Source organism: Anguilla anguilla, chromosome 9, assembly GCF_013347855.1.
Source record: "Anguilla anguilla isolate fAngAng1 chromosome 9, fAngAng1.pri, whole genome shotgun sequence".
Lineage (NCBI taxonomy): Eukaryota > Metazoa > Chordata > Actinopteri > Anguilliformes > Anguillidae > Anguilla > Anguilla anguilla.
In genome coordinates, this window is record NC_049209.1 from 35,311,805 (window position 1) to 35,330,931 (window position 19,127).

At 41.9% G+C, this 19,127-nt stretch overlaps 3 protein-coding genes across 7 annotated transcripts in view; 2 read left to right on the plus strand and 1 right to left on the minus strand.

Annotated features, from left to right (window-relative positions):
• LOC118236355 (interleukin-12 subunit beta-like) overlaps positions 1-5,559 on the plus strand; it is a 6,592-nt gene extending 1,033 nt beyond the window's left edge. The window contains exons 3-9 of the mRNA XM_035434648.1: positions 636-902; positions 2,086-2,188; positions 2,510-2,688; positions 3,782-3,942; positions 4,268-4,383; positions 4,906-4,941; positions 5,203-5,559. Coding sequence (XP_035290539.1) covers positions 636-902; positions 2,086-2,188; positions 2,510-2,688; positions 3,782-3,942; positions 4,268-4,383; positions 4,906-4,921 — 842 coding nt within the window. The 3' untranslated portion in view covers positions 4,922-4,941; positions 5,203-5,559. The remainder of the gene's footprint in view (positions 1-635; positions 903-2,085; positions 2,189-2,509; positions 2,689-3,781; positions 3,943-4,267; positions 4,384-4,905; positions 4,942-5,202) is intronic.
• Positions 5,560-8,035: 2,476 nt separating this feature from the next.
• On the minus strand, positions 8,036-14,774 carry ublcp1 (ubiquitin-like domain containing CTD phosphatase 1). 5 transcript variants are annotated; one of them, XM_035434644.1, is made up of 12 exons: positions 14,576-14,754; positions 13,896-14,170; positions 13,388-13,555; positions 12,976-13,067; positions 12,603-12,688; positions 12,269-12,384; positions 11,696-11,794; positions 11,469-11,506; positions 10,919-11,017; positions 10,684-10,800; positions 10,285-10,412; positions 8,036-8,395 (listed from the first exon to the last, which is right to left on the minus strand). In XM_035434644.1, coding segments are annotated over exons 2-12 (972 nt in total). In that variant the 5' UTR covers positions 13,897-14,170; positions 14,576-14,754; the 3' UTR covers positions 8,036-8,367. The 5 variants fall into 5 exon arrangements, with proteins under 5 accessions (XP_035290535.1, XP_035290536.1, XP_035290534.1 ...); XM_035434645.1 differs by lacking the exon at positions 13,896-14,170 and having other exon boundaries at positions 14,663-14,774; XM_035434643.1 differs by having other exon boundaries at positions 13,388-14,170; positions 14,663-14,762.
• A 1,834-nt stretch (positions 14,775-16,608) lies between these two features.
• The window catches only part of LOC118235943 (RING finger protein 145-like), a 31,085-nt gene continuing 28,566 nt past the window's right edge, over positions 16,609-19,127 (plus strand). The window contains exon 1 of the mRNA XM_035433859.1: positions 16,609-16,808. The gene's annotated coding sequence lies outside the window, so the exon portion shown is untranslated. The remainder of the gene's footprint in view (positions 16,809-19,127) is intronic.

Sequence of the window (19,127 nt, forward strand, 5' to 3'; positions counted from 1 at the left end):
AGATTACATACAAAAACCAAATATCTGATAACTGGTACTCACATATCATGTCAATGATAATTTTGAGGACAATGTGGCGCCGTAGTTACTACTGTACCTCAGACTACAGCACATTGTCACATCATACAATCAGTTGTGCTGTTATTAACTTTATCTTTATTGGTAATTTCTTGTGTCTTTATGTGTTTTTATGGTGGTGTTTCAAAAATAAGCTAGGTAAGTGTCTGATACATGTCCCTCTCCTTTTCCTCACAACCTGGCAAGGGTGTAAGGAAGGAAGGATGGAGAGTTACAGCCCCCCAATATCACAGCAGGCCTTCTAATCCCTAATATCATAACATAATGATGAGAAAAATAATTTCATATGATAAAGATGGGGATTTCGTGCTGCATGTTGTGACTGGGATGTCTATGGATCTAACAGCCTAAAGTCCTTATAATTCACCAGAAATGATCATTACACAACTGCTCTTTAAAACAAAAAATGCTTCCAGGTGAAGAAGAATTAATGGGGGGGGGGGGTATACCCCTGGATCCCCCTACAGGGTTGCGATTCCCTGGTGTATGCTTATCAACCCCCTCCCCCCAAAATAATTCAAATTAAACTCACTCCTCCTGCGCTGTGTGGTTCCCAGTGATTGTGGTGGAGAAGGAGCTGCAGACCGCCATTGAAGTGCCCCTGCGCTGTGGGGGTGAGTACGAGGGCATGGACATATCGTGGAGGCGCGAGGGCACCCCGCTGCCCAAACGGGGGAACCACATCAACGTCACCGTGGAGGAGATGATGGGCGGCAACTTCACCTGCCACGACAGCGCCGGAGCCGTCCTCAACCACCAGCTGCTGCTGGTGCAGCTGAGCCGCCGAGACAACGACAGGAGGATCCTGGAGAAGACTGATGGAGGTACCCTGTACTCAGAGAGAGTGTGTGTGTGTGTGTGTGTGTGTGTGTGTGCGTGTGTATGTGTGTGTGTGTGTATGTGTGTGTGTGTGTGTGTGTGTGTGTGTGTCTGTGTGTGTGCGTGTGTCTGTGGATGTCTGTGTCTGTGTGTGTGTGTGTGTGTGTGCCTGAGTGTGTGTGTAGGTGAGTGTGTGTGTGTGTGTGTGAGTGTGTGTGTGTGTGTGTGTGTGTGTGAGTGTGTGTGGATGTCTGTGTCTATGTGTGTGCATGTGCCTGAGTGTGTGTGTAGGTGTGTGTGTGTCAGTCAGAGAGACAGATTGAGGAGAGATTGAGCATTAAAAGCTCACAGGGCATGCTATAGTGTATTAAGCAGACTGCAGCGGCACGCCAGTTTCCATTTGTCTCAAACTGTTTGGCAGCGTAATTATTTTACAAAACTGAGACAGGAGGTCTACTGCTTTCAGCTAGTCCTGCATCAAAAAACTCTCCCTTTATCTCAGAATACACACTAATGCTGAAAACTGACTATCACGAGTGTGTGTGTGTGCGTGCGTGTGTGTGCGTGTGAGAAAGAGACAGAGAGTGAGAGAGACTTCAACCACAATGCAGAGGTCCACTTTAATATCACACATACAAAAATTGTTTATATAAGTTCCATTATTTTACAAAAATGGAATCCATTTACATACACTCATTTTACCGTTTCCCTTAGCAATATTATAATTACCTCTTTGTTTTGGTAAAATGTGCTTTCTACTTGTACAAAATTGCTTTGACTTGAACAATGTTTACATATTTCAGGCCTTTAAAGCAAATTTGCTTTGTTTTGATGAAGAGGGTAGTTCAGGACAGCAGACACGGGACCCAGAATAAAGAGGGATCCGGGTAACTGAATCACTCTAGAATGGAAAAAATGGATTCAGACCTTAAATTACATTACAGGCATTTAGCAGACGCTTTGATCCAGAGCAACTTACACAACTTTTACATAGCATTTGTTCAGCTGGATATATACAGAAGCATTGCAGGTTAAGTACCGTAATTAAGGGCACAACGGTAGTGTCCTACCCAGGAATCAAACCCATTGAACTGACACAAACAGCATTACAGATTCATGCACTCATTCATTTATTGTGGTATCACTTGTGTTGATTTATGCTTATTTTCTATTTTAATTTTTATCCAGACTACATAAAATGTTTGTCCAGAAACTACAGCGGAATTTTCCACTGCTCGTGGAACTGGAGTCCGAATCGGGTGGGGACTGTTGTTCACGTCAGCGCTCAGCGGTATGTCTAAAACCTCTGGCCTTCTCAGATCACTGTCACATAGCATAATCGATGCTGTCTTTCATCCTTAGACACAAACGCAAACTATATGCCACTGTTATTATGTGACATTATGTTCATGACAGATGGATCAAGGCCTTTCTGAAAATGTGCCAGTGTGTGTATCCTATGCAGAATTAAAAGGACTGATGATCTATTGAGATGTGGTGTCACAATGCAACTATCCAACTATGCACATTCACAATGAGATACTGTGAGACGTCCATATAGCTCAGGGAACCCTGTGGCTGATGTAAAAACGTCTCTGTCTCTCTCTCTCAGGTCCTCAAACAGGGACAACATCACCTGTACGGTGGACGAGAATGAATCCGGGATCACCTGCCTGGACCAGTTCCAGTGCTCGTACGCAGAGGAGCTGGACTACATCACCCTGAGTGTGCACATCCGGTACATGTACCGCCTGGAAAAGTACACCAGCCAGTTCTCCATCTCTGAAATCGGTGAGTGGCTCTCCGATGCTTCACCTGCTGCAAGTTACCCGCTGCTTTTTACCTGCAGAAATCTGTACTCACAAAGAAGCTAAAACACCACAAAACAAGAAGTGGACGTTTTACTGTTTGAACTGTCTAGTCTGCCAGGATTAATATTGGCAAGGAAGGGTAAATGAATTGATGTTTAAGGACACTTTTTCTTAATTCTTAATAATAATTAAATATAATAATAAATTTACCAACTGCCAGACCCGAAGCGCCTGAAACATCACATTGTGGTGTAACTTTTGGTTAAATGTGTGAGAGCACTTCTGTGATCTGGATAGTTTCCTGTAGTTGCTTACTGTTGCTTACTTATTTGTTGTAAAATGCTGCCCCCTTGAGATGTACAGGTACTTGTTCAGTCCTGTAGTTCCCTGTTCATGAGGATGTTATTTTAGCATGCAGGCATTCTCCTTTTCGATTTATCGAGTTCCATCCATTTCTAAACCGGTTACTCCTGGTTAGGGTCGCAGGGCGGTTGGAGCCTATCCCAGCATGCATTGAGTGAAGGGCAAGAACACACCCTGGACAGATCAAATAAATACCTTAAAAAGGCTATTTTTATATAATTATGTAATCTGTTCAAATGTATTGCCTCCGGAAACAGAAGCTGTACAGGCTGCTTTAGAATAACTTTATGTGCATATTCTTGATTCATAACGCAAACCCCTGCTCTGACAGATCTGTCAGAAACTTTTCAGCGTTTAAAATATCCTTCATTGCACAAAAAGACAGTTCAGGCCAACTGAAAAACATACACTCAGACTGAAATAATATTTTAAAAACCCAGAAAGGAAAGTCTCCCTGTTACTCTTCTTCTTAACAGAAACCACCTACTTTTGTTTAGTCTGTCCCTGCTAACATTTCACAATTTCCCTTTTTTTTTAGTTCAAGCATTTTCGACATTACACATTTTGTTCCCACTCTTGAAAGTTGCAGGCTCCTTGACCTTGATGTCCAAATATGGTGACCTATTGGTCACACGCACACTGTCAGGTGATTCGTGTGAGAAAGTCAGACTCGTAACCGACTCTCTGTCATCTACTTCCTTCTCCGCCAGTGAAACCAGACAAGGTCAGCATCACCAAACTCAGCGGCAACACATTTGAAATGGAGTACCCCAGCACATGGAGCCTGCCCAAATCCTACTTCCCCCTCACCTTTCACATCAAAGTGATGCCCCTCCGGAAAGGCGGGGACTGCAGCAATGAGCAAGTCCAGGTAAGGCTGTGTATGGGGTGGGGGTAGGGGGGGTAACTACACCCTGAAATTGCCCCTCAGGGAAGGTGGGGACTGTTGCAATGAGCAAGTCAAGGTAAGGCTGTGTATGGGGTGGGGGTAGGGGGGGTAACTACACCCTGAAATTGCCCCTCAGGGAAGGTGGGGACTGCAGCAATGAGCAAGTCAAGGTAAGGCTGTCTATGGGGTGGGGGTAGAGAATGGGGGCGTGGGAGGGTAACTACGCCCTGAAATAAAAAGGCGGTGTGTGGCCTGTCGGGTGGCTGAGTGACGCTGACAGCGATTCTTTCTCTCTCGCCTTGCTTAGGGGAGCCGCACGCAGAACCGGACCGTCTCCGTTGGCAACAGGAGGGAATTCCGCCTGTGCGTCCGCGCCCAGGACGAGCTGTGCAACTCCAGCTGGAGCGACTGGAGCTTCTACGAGTGAGTCGGCACTTCCGCCCCGCCCTCTTTTCTTTCGTATTAAACAAACGCAGAGGCCGCAATAGCTGCTAACCTGGCACATTCACCCCACAGGTGCGAGAAGATGAATGCTTCAGCGCCGATTAAAAGCTCTCGCACACTGCGCACCTAGCAGAACGTACCGTTTTATTGCCAAATTGAAAAAGTGCTACGTGGCAATGTTCAATGTGACAATAAAAAAAAGTGGATTTTGCAAAAAAAAACTGTATGCAGGAACTTTTTCTATATTAAGAGAATCAGCAATACTGCAATTGCATCTACAATATAGGACTGGAGCTGATAACAGCTACAAAAACTGTAAAAACACTGAAGCTCCTCTCTTCTTTTATCCAAAATCTGATCACGGAAAAAGGCATTTTATTAATGAATTATTCGTCAATCATTCGTTTTCTGGAAAATTGCAAGAAATCAAATATAGGCTTCAGCCTGACAAGTTTCTTTTTTTTTTTTGTAATTAATCCTGACATTTTAATTGTCTGACAGGGTGAAAAGACGGTAATGAACACAACATGGAGGCTGGTAAGTTGAGGTTGCATTTATTATACTAAACATTCTCAGTTTTTTGCGAACGCAGCACAATAATCAGTACATTGTGTAAGAACTGCACAATGGGTGTCAGACACAAACACACACATGCTCATGCACACACATACACACACTCGCACATGCTTATGCGCACACACGCACACACACACACCCATCCACATTTACATACAGACACACAGCATATATAGTGAATAAGAAGAGCAGGGTTGATGGGTAATTTTCTTTTGTCAACAGAGATAGGCAAGCAAAGAAGACTGACTGAAAGAAGTATGATGCTCGGTGTTAGTGTCAGATTCATTGTCACTGCCCTGCTATTTCACACCATTACTATATCTTTTTTTGTTATTTGACTAGTCTGTATTAAGAAGAGGTGAAGCAGATACAGAGACAATAAGCTACATGATCATATGGTTTAATGAAGTCTTTAAATCTTTAAAGAATCATTTTTATTTAACTTATAAATTCTTTGTCTGTGTATAAAGCTGTGTTTAAATAAATTATGGAAACAAAATGGCAATTAAGCTAGCTAGAAACTTGTTAGTACTAGATAGTATTTTTGGCAAATAAAGCATAAAGTTTGATGAAACCTGACATGTATGGCTCTATGATTTGAAATCGATTTCACTGTCAGAACAAATCATGGACAGGAAAATGAATGGCACTTCAACCGGTGTGTGTACATTGATTTGAAAGACACATTTAATGCAGCAAACCCGCTCAAGATTAGTCCCATATCTCTTTACTAACAGCAAACCTATAATTGTGGCCATTATTTAAAGTCAGTACGGTTCACAGAAGAAGAAAAAAAAAAAACACATTTTTTCTATAACTCATTTGTGTGGCTGGTTTCTTCCAGTTAAAATCATACTCTCACTAATCTCACATTTCAAACCAATATCACAGACTTGAAAATAAAAACACAGACAGACAGACGGGGTAAAAAGATTGATATTATTTTTTATTTACAGTCAGGATATGCCCCCATAGGTAGCATATATACATGTGTTCACATCTGTATGGACTGGTGCAACAGGAAGAGGACAGTGCTTCTGAATGGACAGAGGAGACAGGGGGATTCTGGGTAGGACTTAAATAGCACATTTTCTTTTTACATTAAATCAGCATGTGGCAAACTTTGGTAGTCGCTTTAGAGCATGGCGAAGCTGAAAAGTAAGCCAGTCCGTCACCGATAACCGCTCTGATATTTGAAAAAGCAGGAGTGGAATCCTACGGATTGGATCCTTCAGTACCTTCATGGGGTGACGTCTGAAATGCGCACGTTTCTGCCCAGAACCACAGAACAGCTTAGCGTGACTGAGCGCCCCATCGACGAATGAAAATGTACGAGACTTCCAGACAGACTCTGCCCCTCCGTCGCTCTCGGTAAACAGAGAGTGGCTAGAATAGGCTGGCACACAACGCTTAAGAGCACTCAAAACACAAAATAAACATAAGTGCGGGACACGAACATTATCGTTTTGCTTTGCCCGCTTGTTTCAGTGAACTAGGTGCTTGTTATACTGGGGATGCAATGGAAAAAAGTGACTGGATGTCTCTAACTAACTACAAGCAGAGGGTTTATTTAACAGCGCGTAGTGTAGCGGGACCTGGTGTCGGCCGGCAGACGGCCCTGTAAACCTAACTCTACTCTAAAGACACAGCGTTTTCTACTGTCAGTGATATTACTCCACTCCTCGCTCACAGGAAATGGAGTCGGTTTTTCGAACCCAGCTGCAGTTTTGTACCTTTTTAAACACCTAAACAGTAAAACTCAGGAAGGGGCATCTTTTTGATGTCTTACAGGTACGACAAGCCATTCTGAGGACTTTCCTGAGAACCTTACCCACAATACTCATGATTTCTGAGATTTTAAATATCGTTATCCTGAAAAAAACAAATCTAACAAAATCATACATATCTTGCTCTTCTCCCCATCTTCTTAAAAGAATGCATTTAGTGGAAAAAAAACAAGAAATGTTCTTACAAAACACTTTACTATGTCAGTTTCAACAAAAGAAAAATGACCTCACAAACAAATTAGATAGTTTGTCTTACAAAAACACAGAAGATCCACAAAATATAAAAAGAATACTGCCAAGAAAAAACTTAAACAGCTCCCAACAATGGTATAAAACTGGTACCATCTATCAGTTACACAATTCAAAAAGCAGAAAGCACTAGCATTAGGCCAATTTAGGGCCGCTTTGGGAATTACAATAACTTAGGAACAATTCAGCTGACGCAACCTCAGAGACAGGGGAAAAGAAACAAGACAAAAGCAAACACTTCCAAAACGGTACCGGTCACAGTTTATTCAAAGCATATATTCACTAAGCCTTCGTCAAGCATGTGTAAAGACTTTGCTGACATAACACCTTTATGAATAATTTATTAAACACGAAGCGGTGCTTTATGAAGGACGATGTTAATAAGCTATGCAAATTGCTATTCCAAAATGTGACAATGCACATTATCATTGAGGTCAATCTTCTGACCTTTCAATTTCCAAACATGTGAAACTTCCAAACATGTGAAAAAAGATGCTGTGCTGTGGCGATAAAGGCGCTATACATGCTTCGTAAAGGCTTTTCATTAGAAATGTGTAAACTTTGACCAAGGTATTTGGTTTGATGTTCACACACTTCGACAGCTTTGCTTGGGAAATCTCTTGAGCTCTCAGAACACTTCTCTGTGAAAGCTTCTCTGTGAATCCCACTCCTGTAGTTTAAAGCAGCACTTGGACACTTCCATCCTCCCTTCAGAACCAAGGTCAGTTCACCAGCAATACTGGCATTTAAAAAAAAAAAAAAATTTTCAGCAAACTACAGTGCGCCAAACCCCCATCATTTACTTCCTGTGTGGAAATGAGACAGCTTGACAAACCCCTGCCAATCAGACGAAGGATTATAAGGGATAACGTAGAGGAAAAAAATATACCACCATCTCACAATTTAGAATCGGAGCAAAGGCCAATTTCAGACCGACGGGAAGTTCTGGAATGCTGAGGAGACAGCAGCGTTTCTCCTGGGTGGAAGGTGGGGGAAGATGGGGGGGGGGGGGGGGGGGGGGGGGGGGGGGGGGGGGGGAGGCCTGTAACAGAGGCTATGCTAGACAGGTTGAGCAAGGGAACCTTCCGGATGCACAAAAAATGGAGAGGGGTTGGGCCGGACCCAATCGCAGCAGTCGAGAAACCCGTGCGCACGGCGATCGATGAAGAACGGCAAGCGTGCGTGTGCGCGAGTTGGAGGCCGATGCTAACCGCTAACAAATTATAGGACATACTCGACCAGGAAGCGGGGCATGAGGGGTGGGGGATTGGAGCAGCCAACTGTCAGCTCGAGTGTCCAGCACCACCGCTTGATGGAGGAGGAGCCACGTGCGCACACAGCAGGGGGCGCTCTACTGGCTCTGTTTCTTGGACAGGTACCTGTGAGGACACACAGAACCAAACCCATGACGACGAAAGGAAACCTAGCAACGGGAATTAAGTTCTACAATATGCGGACGCTTAGATGAATGCATCTGTGTCTCAGCCTTTTCTGGTTGAACTGGTTACGGTCACTATAAAGAGTGACTTCCTGTTTGTGCCTTTGATATCACCAGAAGTGCACAGATGAATAAGGAACCCAGACCCCAAGCAGGCTATTAATATTAATGAGCAATTAACTCAATTTAATTGGTATAAAACTCAATTTTCTCCAACAGAGTACATTTTATATAGAAGAGGACAGCACTGTTATCATAGCCTCGAGATGAAATACAGAGGAGTAAAGACGAAAAGAATTTAGCAACAGCTCTGATGAAAGAGCCACACTAGAGCCCGACCGATATATCAGTTTGGCCGATATATCGGCCATTATTTGACTTTTTTGAGGACATCGGGATCGGCAGTTATGCAGCCGATGTGTCCCGATTTTTAAATAAGTATAATAAACAAAAACAAAAAACACTGATTATTTATCTGTACTTGTCTGTTCGAACGTTGTAATAGCTATTTACTAGAATTATCCAGTAGAGGGAGCTCTAATACAAGTGTGAACTGCAGCTGACGCGCTACTTCTGTAATAAGACGTTTGTCACTCGTGCCTCATCCAATATTCTCCACTGCAAGACTTGTCTGCACATATTCGATTGCCGCAATAAAGGTATGTATATTTAGTGAAAAAATTTTATTAAATGCGTTTATACGACCACTATGTTTATCAATCCTCATTATCAAGCGAGCGAGCCAGCTAACATATTTGGTTCACTTTAGCAAGCTAGCTGGCTAGCAAGCCTTTCTGAAGTGGCAGTGAGCACATAAGCAGCGTAGGATCGACATTTCCAGAGGACATCGCTGTATTCTCAAATAAATAACCAGCCAAAATAAAATGGTGATTGAATGCATCACACATTTGTTTTTTATCTGAGATAATGATATTAGCTACTATATGATGCTGTGTCAATCGCCAACGCGTTATTGCAAGTGAGTGTGTCATCTAGTCACGCGTCATCGTAGCAAGCTAACCAGACAGTAAAAACGCCGATAAAACACTTCTAACGTGGATCATTTTAAGCCATGTTATCTAGCTTTGTCGTAATAACATGAGAGAAGGATTGCTGTTGGAGAAGTGAATCAACCAACAGTTAGCGCGGGTAACCTGCACGAAAGCGCATTGTAGTTTTTTTCACGTATTTCATCCAGTCAATTTAATTTCATCTAACGTTACACTTGATTCACTCATTAGCTCCGCTAGATAATGTCTTACTCTTTGAGACAATGTAGGAGAAATAAAATAAGAAAATATAATTAATTTACTGATAATAGATACTAAGAAATAAATTAATAACAACAACAACAATAATAATATTCATAAAAATACGTTTGAAACTGGAAAACTGTTTTTTTTTAAATTAATTTTTTATAGATGGCTAGAGTAAAAGCAAGGTGTGGAGTTATTTTGATTTTACACTTAAATATGGTGTTAATATATTTAATTTAATATCATCTTTTACATTTTTTTATCTAAAAAGTTCTGTGTGTTTATTTTTATTTTTATTTGTTTGCTTATAAGTTAAATGTTCTTAAATATAGACACTTTAATAAAATTAAGGTTTTTCCAATTGATTTGAAAATGTTGCACTTTTTGACAAAATATCGGTCAAAACATCGGTAATCGGTGGGCTAGGACTCTCCAAAATCGGGATCGGAATCGGACCCAAAAATCTGGCATCGGTCGGGCTGTAATCCACACTCATCACTTTTTCATTAAACACACAAAACATAGAACGTGTGGTTTTAATAAAAGATGAATAAAACCGTGAAGCTGTACATACCTTTCCCAGTGTTTGTGGTTCAGCCCTGAAAAGTCGTCCAGCTTGGCAATCTCCTTCAGATATTGAGAGAGTTTGAAGAGCTCCTTGTCTTTTTCCCGGTTTAAGTGCGCCTTCATGAACGGACGGATCTACGGTTTAAAAAAAAAAAAAGAAGAAAAAAGGGCGAGGTCACCTGTACCAAAAGGCCTTGCTTGCAATTGCAAATGACTATTCCAATCAGGAGAAACAAATCGACCACAATTCTACAGGCACCAGCAGCCAGGCTTCGGAGCTGAAGAGGCCCGCAGATGTGCACCGTATGGGGGGGGGGGGGGATGATTCGTAGTTTCTCACAGGCAGGTTGCAGGGCACCCCTTCACCCGTGAGTGCGCACGTTTTGGCGGGAACCCTGGTGCCTACCTTCAGCCCGTTCTGGGGGTTCATGAGGAAGTTTCTGCCGATGTCGTCGAACATGATGGTGTTCTTCTTGTTGTAGAACTCTCCGTACTTGCCCCATATTACTCCCAGCGGCTTCACCTGACGATTAAGATGAACAACATCGATTATAGCGACTGGGCTTTTGACTGGGTGACATAGTATAGGCCCTTGGTTTTCAACAAGGGGCCCCATGAAACCCTCAAACCCTCGAACGTACCTCCACCACACCCCTCTTGGGGGTGTGCACTGTGATCATGGCCGCACTGTCCAGCATGAAGGTGATCTTGTAGTTGGGGTTGTCGGTTACTCCCAGCTCCTGTGACACCAGAGAGAGAGTGGTTACAGTGCGGGTACACCTCAGGCCATCATTAAAGGGACCAGTCACAAGGTTAGGAGTGGCCTAGAGCCACCCATATTAAAAATAATTGTGTGGTCACTGGGCCACAAGATCTGTGAAGACAGCAAGTGAAACCAACTGGAATGAAAGATCCCTCTCTTCGACTGTAGGCAACTCTTACAGTAAAGAACCCCCCCCCCGTCAGAAACTGAACTATTACATACCACCGAAATATTAAAAAACGAACAGAACATCCTTCTTTTTAATATACTTGTCGCTCGTTGCTAGAAAAAAAATTCCATCAACGCCACGTCAGCATCAACTCAAGCCCAGGTTCCCAAGACGGCGCCCATCTTTCACCATGCAAAATTACGACTGAATGATATTCTAAAGATGACACGCCAATAAAGCTGACCGGAAGAGAACTTACTTTCATTTTAGCATCGATCCACTTCATGCTTGTGGCAGCTAACAAGGGGAAGAAAAAAAAGAGAGAAACAAACAGACACGTCTGAAAGTCAGCCTCTGAAATGATGAATTATGAGCCCAAACCCCCCGCTGCGTTATGACTCCGAACGACAGCAGACGCGAGACGTGCGCCGCACGCTGTGGACGCCGGAGCGCAACGGCGCGACGCGGTCTCCGTGTGACACTCACACCAGATGACGATGTCGTAGTCCTCGTACGCGGTTGTGAGGAACTCGTGCAGAAACGGCCTCATCAGCTCCTGGCCCGTCTCCGCACACGACTTGTGGTCTTAAAAAAAACATTTTTAAAAAATTAAACTAAACACAAATTACAGAATTACTATATTTCTATAATTACTATTAACTTTTCTAGTTTTTATTCCACTTTGGCCAGTGAGAGAAGAAGCATATTTACAATTTATCACTTAGACAATAGATATTGCTGAATTTGTTAGTCCCGGGGGGGGGGTGGACAATGCCAGTCATCACTTGTCTACATAATACTGAAATAATAATTTACTAAAGTGAGAAATTGGGGAGAAAAAACGCATAGGAAATTTCAATAAATAAATAAATAAACAAACCCTTTTAGGTGTAAGTTCGGTTTTTAACTGAACATTCTAATGTAACAATTACTACTGGTGATTGAAAGCAATGGAGTTCCAGAACACAGGTTTTGAGGAAGAAAAAAAAACCAAAAAAAACCCTACTCTGCAAAGGGTTAACTGCAAAATAGAGCTCTTCTGTTTGCTCAGGTACTTACCAAACAACGTGTAGTCCACATCCAACACCAGTAGCCTTTTTCCTTCTCTAGGGGGGTTCAGCTCTTCCACTTTGTAATCTTTTACACGCCTGGCGATCTTTGCCAAGTTCTCCTCCCTTCACACACAAACACGAGTACACAAATGCACATGCACGCACACATCTTTCATTAGTCACTGCCTGGCAGAAAGTTTGTAACCTGAAACTCTGGACTGGATGCCGTCTTAGTTATTCTAGGAGTCCTGCAAGCTCTTTCACTTATGACTGTGACACATCTCCATACCTTCTGCACAGGAAAGTTCCAGAGTAATAAAGTCATTTAAACAAATACTGACCTGTTCTCTACCTCAATAACCTCTTCTTCAATGTCAAAATCATTGATGACATCATCGTTTTCAGGGGGAGGGGCCAAAACGTCTTCCTGCAACAGAGAGAGAGAGAGAGAGAAATAAGTGAGCTGTGTCCTCTTAAAGACAAATGATTAGGAGAAGTCCACAACAACAACAGCTGCAAAATGAGGGTCAATAACCAATGTGTCATGAGTTAATCTCTCAGGTGGGGCATTACTCTTGTTCACCCGAGCATGGAAATGATCAAAAATTCAAGCATAAATAAATGAACAGCAATGTGATTCTGGCCAAGATGTGTAATGCAGAGTCGTGTGATGTAATGCCAGAAGCTGAGGTGGCCATCAAAGAAGACACACACCAGGCTTTCCTCCCTGCTCCCCATCATCATGATCTTGGTGTTTGGCTTCAGTTTCAAGGTGCCCAGTTTAATGTCATCCTCGGCTGGTTTACCTGTAAAATAGATACAAACACCAGACCTTACGCCCACCTTGTACAGCCGATCCTGTCTATATCCCCATCACTGTACAGGCTTCACCCACCAATGTCCCCATGTTGCAAGTTGTGATGCTTCTTGTACCATGAGAGCACACAGAAACATGTTTTGCAGATCTCTGCACTCTGAACAAAGAAGAAATTATCATTGACTTTAACCAAGTTCTCTTTTAGACAACGAACACTGCTTACGTGCACGTCAAAGCACGGTATCACGCGAGCACCAAAATATAAAAGGCAAGCTTGCGGAGACTGGGCCCCACTACGACGATTCCTACCTTTGACTTTCAAGCCCAGCAGTTTCTGTCTTTCTGGGAGGACGCCCGTCAAAGATTTGATGGACTGCTTGAGGTCCAGCACGGTGTCCTCCTCAGACAACGTGCTGATTGTGTACTCCTGCCCGCCCCATTTTATTATCACCGACACGGACATGCTGCTGCGAAGCACTGGGCAAAACAGAACCATCAACAGCACTAACGTTAGGCTAACACAGCTGTACACGGAATCGCATGCATTTCAGTGATACGCACATTAGTTACAATGGCTAACAGCCAGGTAAATTCATCAGACACACATAGCTCTACGCGGTTAAGACATAATTCGACTTAACGCTAGCTAGGTTTGACATTACACAAACGACAAAAATTTAAATCAGCGTTTTCAGTATCGCCAAAGCAAGCGATGCACCCTGTTTTTTCACTCTCTGGATGGTCACAAGTTCAGAAGCGATTGTTGCAGCTTCAAATAAAGCTAGGCAGCCAAGATAATTAAATTGAAGCACTTAACTGTATTTATTACGAGGGGGCGTCTTGGGCCCAGATGAAGTGCAAAATTAGCCAGCTACCCAGAAGCCCGTGGATATTTACAGGTTGTCACTGGAGGATTTGTGGCGTTTGTCTTTTAAAACGGAATGATCCATTCTTTCTTTAGACCATGCACTAGCAGACCTTTGCAGCCAACAAACAGACGCGTATGCAGCAAATGAGCGCGTGTTGCTAGCAGTGGCTAGGTTGGTCGTTCAGATCGAGTTACTTAGCTGGGCAGTTAAGTCTTGAATGAAACTAAATGAGAAATGGGAAACAGAAAAGACGTAGCTGTTTGAATTCATTCTGAGGCTGTCATGATGTCCATTTATACACATAATACCGGCACAATTCCCTCGATAACGCTCACCGTTACCTGGCTACCATTCATTCGAAGCATAGTCGATGCTAAACTAGCACTAGCTAAACGGACAACTACGTCTAAAATAAACCGAAATCCTGTTAATACCTAAGACGATCTTTAAAAACTGTCCTTGCACCGCCAATGCGATCAGTGCATTTATATTTATTTGGTCAAAATACTGCTAGCTAACTCGCATCCACATTTCAGACAGGGCCCATACATTACTAGCTAGCTAGCTGCAGTACCGTTTGAACTGCAGCAATTAGGCAGATTTACAGAACCTTGAAATGCATCCGTACCAAAATGACTAAAATGGTCACCAAACCCCTCCCGAGTAGCTATTTGGTGAGCAATGCAGGTGATTTAATGCAGAATTAATTAATTACTTCAATTTAATTTCATTCAACGTTGATTACTCAGCAGTTTCTTCCTGTATCCCAGAGATGCCCCGGTTTGTTTCCAATCGGCCTTTCAGCTTCAACTTCCTGTTGAGATTACCGTATTTTTCCGCCAGGAGGCGACAGAGAGGGGCGTATTAAAGGCGGAACATCTTATTGGTTGTGGTTGCATCGCCAGTTATGTACAGCCTAATAAAGTTATAATGACCACATCAAAAAACAATTTTTTTGTAAGAAATTCAAACCCATTCCGTAATAATGGCACCGTTGTGCAGGGTAGTAAATGTTGCTATTAGTTATGTTTTTATTTTATGTTTAAGCTTAGTGAATGGAGACGATTTGTTCAGAAGGATTACTGAGACTGAACTTGACACTGCAGCAAATTTGACTTAACAGAGATTACTTTTCATGGGCATCCACTTGGAGCAAGCACTGCTTAGATCCACTTATGTTTGTATTATATGAATGCGTTAGCCTTATCATATTTGACATCTGCTATCAATCCATCCAGATGAATCACCGAGCATTGGGGCTGCTCGGTAGCTGCGCTAAACCCAGTCTGATGCCTGTGCACAATCAGTACATTCTTAGCACATTCTCAGATAAAGAGTATATACTGATAGGAGGAATGACCATTGAACAATTCCAATAGTGGAAATATTGCTGCACACACACACATACACACACGCGCACACACACACACACAAAATAACTATTCGATGGCTCTTCTTTCCAAGAAATTCTTATTGATTTCTTGCCTCGAAAACATGAAGATTTTGAGGAAAGAAATCTTGGCAGACAAACGATATTCCCCCCACAACTTTTATAATGTTACACATCTCTTTCTCTCTCTCTCTCTCTCTCTTTCTCTCTCTCTCTCTCTCTCTCTATATATACATATATATATATATATATATATATATATATATCTGTTGGCTTTTCTGGAAATGGCTTGTGACTTCCATTGTCACATTTACATGGCAAGTAATTATTTAAATCACAGCACTGTGTAAATGGGAGGGAGAAACAACAAATTTGTAATTTTGTATTATTAAATATTATGGAAAAAGAACAACCCCTGTCTGCTCTATTACAATTATTGGCTGAGTTAAGCATGCATTCTGAAAAAAAGAATAATAAACAAAACCCAAAATAAATGTCAAAAGAACATTCTAATCCTATGGTATATGCATATGGTTAGGGGTGCTCTAGAAACATTATGGGCCAACTACAACCGACTTAACAAAAGATAGCCAAAACCACAAAACAGAACTGTGTAATAACTGAAACAGTTACTTCCCATCTATGAGATAAGGGGCAGGTGATCGAGCTCTAAAACGGTTCGGTGACCTTGTGGTTTAAACCTGACAAATAAACTCTTTGTATGAGTTGCATTTGCCTTCCTGGATAAACACCCTGAAACTTAGGCTTGACACCTGTCTCACTGAACCACAAGACATCACTGCGCAGACGTGAATAAGGCCCTCTTTTTAGTTGTGCGATTATGGAACTAGAGTAACTACTGTAAAATTCACTTTTTCCACTGTGAAAAATGCAGCAACTCAGACTTTATTTTGTTGCCAGGCATTTACAAGCAGATTGTCACATGGTACTTCACAATTAATATTTTCCAGAGATGATGATGATATAATTTAAGAAATTTGCAAAAATATGGCATTAAACATAAGTATTCTGACAAACAGTGAACTGTATAACATCGGATTTTGATTTTTCCGGTTGCCATGCTTGACGTAATTTTTCTGAAAGTACTAATCCTGCGACTCCTGTCTGAAAATGAACACTGCCTAGTATTTCGCTTTTTAAAAAAAAACCGCAAAAATGATGTTACTAATTTTCTTAGAAAGGTGCATGTAAGGGCTCATTCCTGAGAAATTGTTTGCAGACGGCTGTGTGCTGAATCGGACGAATCGGAGTCACGCATGCGTAGTAAGCAGTACAGTGCCTGTAATGGCTGCCGGTTGAACGGAGTGGGAGACTGATGTTCCGTCTCTCGGTGGAAATTTTAACAAAGCTGAAACCGTTAACTTGGGATCACCCGAGTTACAATGGTTGATTTCCGACCGGAGAAACATCGCGAAACTGAACTAAACGGAGTCGAGTAACTTTTAACCAAGTAGGTGGACTATTTATTGTTTTCAGAATGAGATGATCAGCGGGGGTATTGTTTGGGTATCCACTGTGTTATCCGTTGTGGTTACACACGCAGTGGCAGGAAAGCTAGCTAGCTAATGTTTGCTTGATGACTTGGTTACTACGGGTCACTATATAGTCCTATAATAAGCACGTTTCTGTATATATGTTGCGCATTTGGATTCCTTACGTTGCAGGATCCAGTTACTGGATTTAAATGTTTTTTCGCTACTGTTGGCTGTTAGCATAGCACTGGCACGGGATGTTAGCTTTTTTCATATTAAATTGTCGATGAACTTTAGCATGTGCAAGGGTTTTCCTAAATTATTGTTTAGGTGTATTTATGGATGAATTGTTTTGGCTGACTAGTCAGCCTAACACTGGAACATTTGGCTAAAATGGCAGTGATGGGGTAGCTAGGTAGCAAGCGCGAGCGATCCAGCAGTAGACTTAAAAAAAAAAAAAAAACGATCCAGCTCATCATGCCCGAGTGGGAACACTCGCGTTCGTCAGCGCGCGGGGTTACTGCAGTTCAGGGTGCAACAGCGCGATCCATGCGCACTAATGCACTGCATCACCATAAAAAAGCAAAATAAACCTTCCAGGTTGGTTCTGGAAAAAAAAATGCTTGTCAGAATAGAAGCATTCTTCTGTTAGGTAATGGAAATTGCCCCTCGTCGTGGAATCGGCTCGCCACAATAAAGCCTAGAAATGATCATGGAAATCGAGTTATATAATCAATCTAACGTTTTTCATTAGAGACCTGTAGGCTGTGGGACACCGAATGACCCGTTTTATCCTATCAGTTTACCGGATTCACTTATTTACTTTACACTGTTGCGCATCGTAAAGGGTGCTGTATAACTACATGTGCAATGTGGTTATCAAATATTGAATGTGTATAAATGGTTGTTTCTGATCTGTTTCATGTAGGCTAAGTGGCTTACTGCGCCGCTATCTAGATTAATCACAGACAAATCTTTTTTCAGACAGCATCAGATATGATTGTATTGCGACTGGAATTTCCCTACATGATGTACGTACATTATCAGACGATTACTGCATGATTTACAATGTAGAAATACAAACTAGAATTTATGTTGTGGCAGAATTGTGACTGCATCGACAATGCCATTACCAGATAAAACCGCTAAAACCGACTTGCGCAAAGAAAGAATCGGGGAAAAAATCGGGAAAAAAATCGATTATGTCTGACCCGTTATTTACACGTTTTAAAAGTGTTAGCCCAGCGGATCGAGTTTAAGTGGTTGTGGGGGTTGTCGGTTTATGTAACTGTGGACAATGTTGGGCTCTGCGCTGCCTTGTTCCTGTAGATTCACACGTTTTGAAAGTGTATGCATATAAACTCTCATTACAAATTATTATTAGGTCTTTAAAATATTGTTGTGACAGTACCAAGCAGCTGGGTATATTTTTTACAAAGGTTCTTAAGCATGCTTATGTATAGAAACTAGAAAACATTTGCAGAGCATGTCTATAGTAACTCACTGCTGTATTGTAAATGATCATTAAAAGCGTGTGGTTCTGCTTGAAGGTATATATCAGGGATGCGCGATATGCAAAGTGAAAAGACCGATATCAATAATCCATATTTGATAGGCCTGAATGGCGCACGCTGAAGCCGATACTGCCGTGTTTTACATTGTAACACGAACTACCAACACGTTTCCACATTCACGGAAGAAGTGGGTGAGCAAAGGTTTCACGGGTGAAGGAAGAGAGTAGCATTTCATTTGTTTCAAAATGAATCAGCCAGCTTGCTTCATTCTGAAACGGAGAGCATTAGTCTAGAGAGATGCTGTCTGTACTGCTTTGTGAGTTTGGCTGGTAAAAATGATGTTAAAAAAAGAATGATTGAATAATCGAAACTGATTTGGTTCCCATATTATCCTAAATTCCTAATTGTCTGTCTTCCAGAATGAAATGCCTACAATTCGGCACAAACCTTCTCCCAGAATGTTGGTTTTGTCTTCCATCCTTCAAAAAATTCTTTTTCAAAACTGGAAAAAGTAAAAAAAAAAAAAAAAAAAAAAAAAGGTCATATAAAGCTACCCACAAAGTCACAAAATGTGACTGGGTATGATTAAATGTGTATAAATGAATTACCTGGCTGCTGTTTAAATTGAGTTAAAATGAGCAGTGGCGGCCCAGGGTTATGATGAATAATCATTCATTATCTGAAGAAGGCCAGTACGAGTGGTGGCTTTTGTTCTTGCCCGGCAATAAAACATCTGATTCAACTACTCAAGGTCTTGATTGAACGCCATGAGTCCTTGATTTG

Coding starts and splice junctions, on each gene's coding strand:
- ublcp1 (XM_035434643.1), bottom strand. CDS start 13,574: ATGGTTCTGTTTTGCCCAGTGCTTCGCAGCAGCATGTCCGTGTCGGTG. Junction 11,795..12,268: donor TGTGGACTACACGTTGTTTG/GTAAGTACCTGA, acceptor GTTTTTTTTAAG/ACCACAAGTCGTGTGCGGAG. Junction 8,396..10,284: donor AACCACAAACACTGGGAAAG/GTATGTACAGCT, acceptor GTGTCCTCACAG/GTACCTGTCCAAGAAACAGA.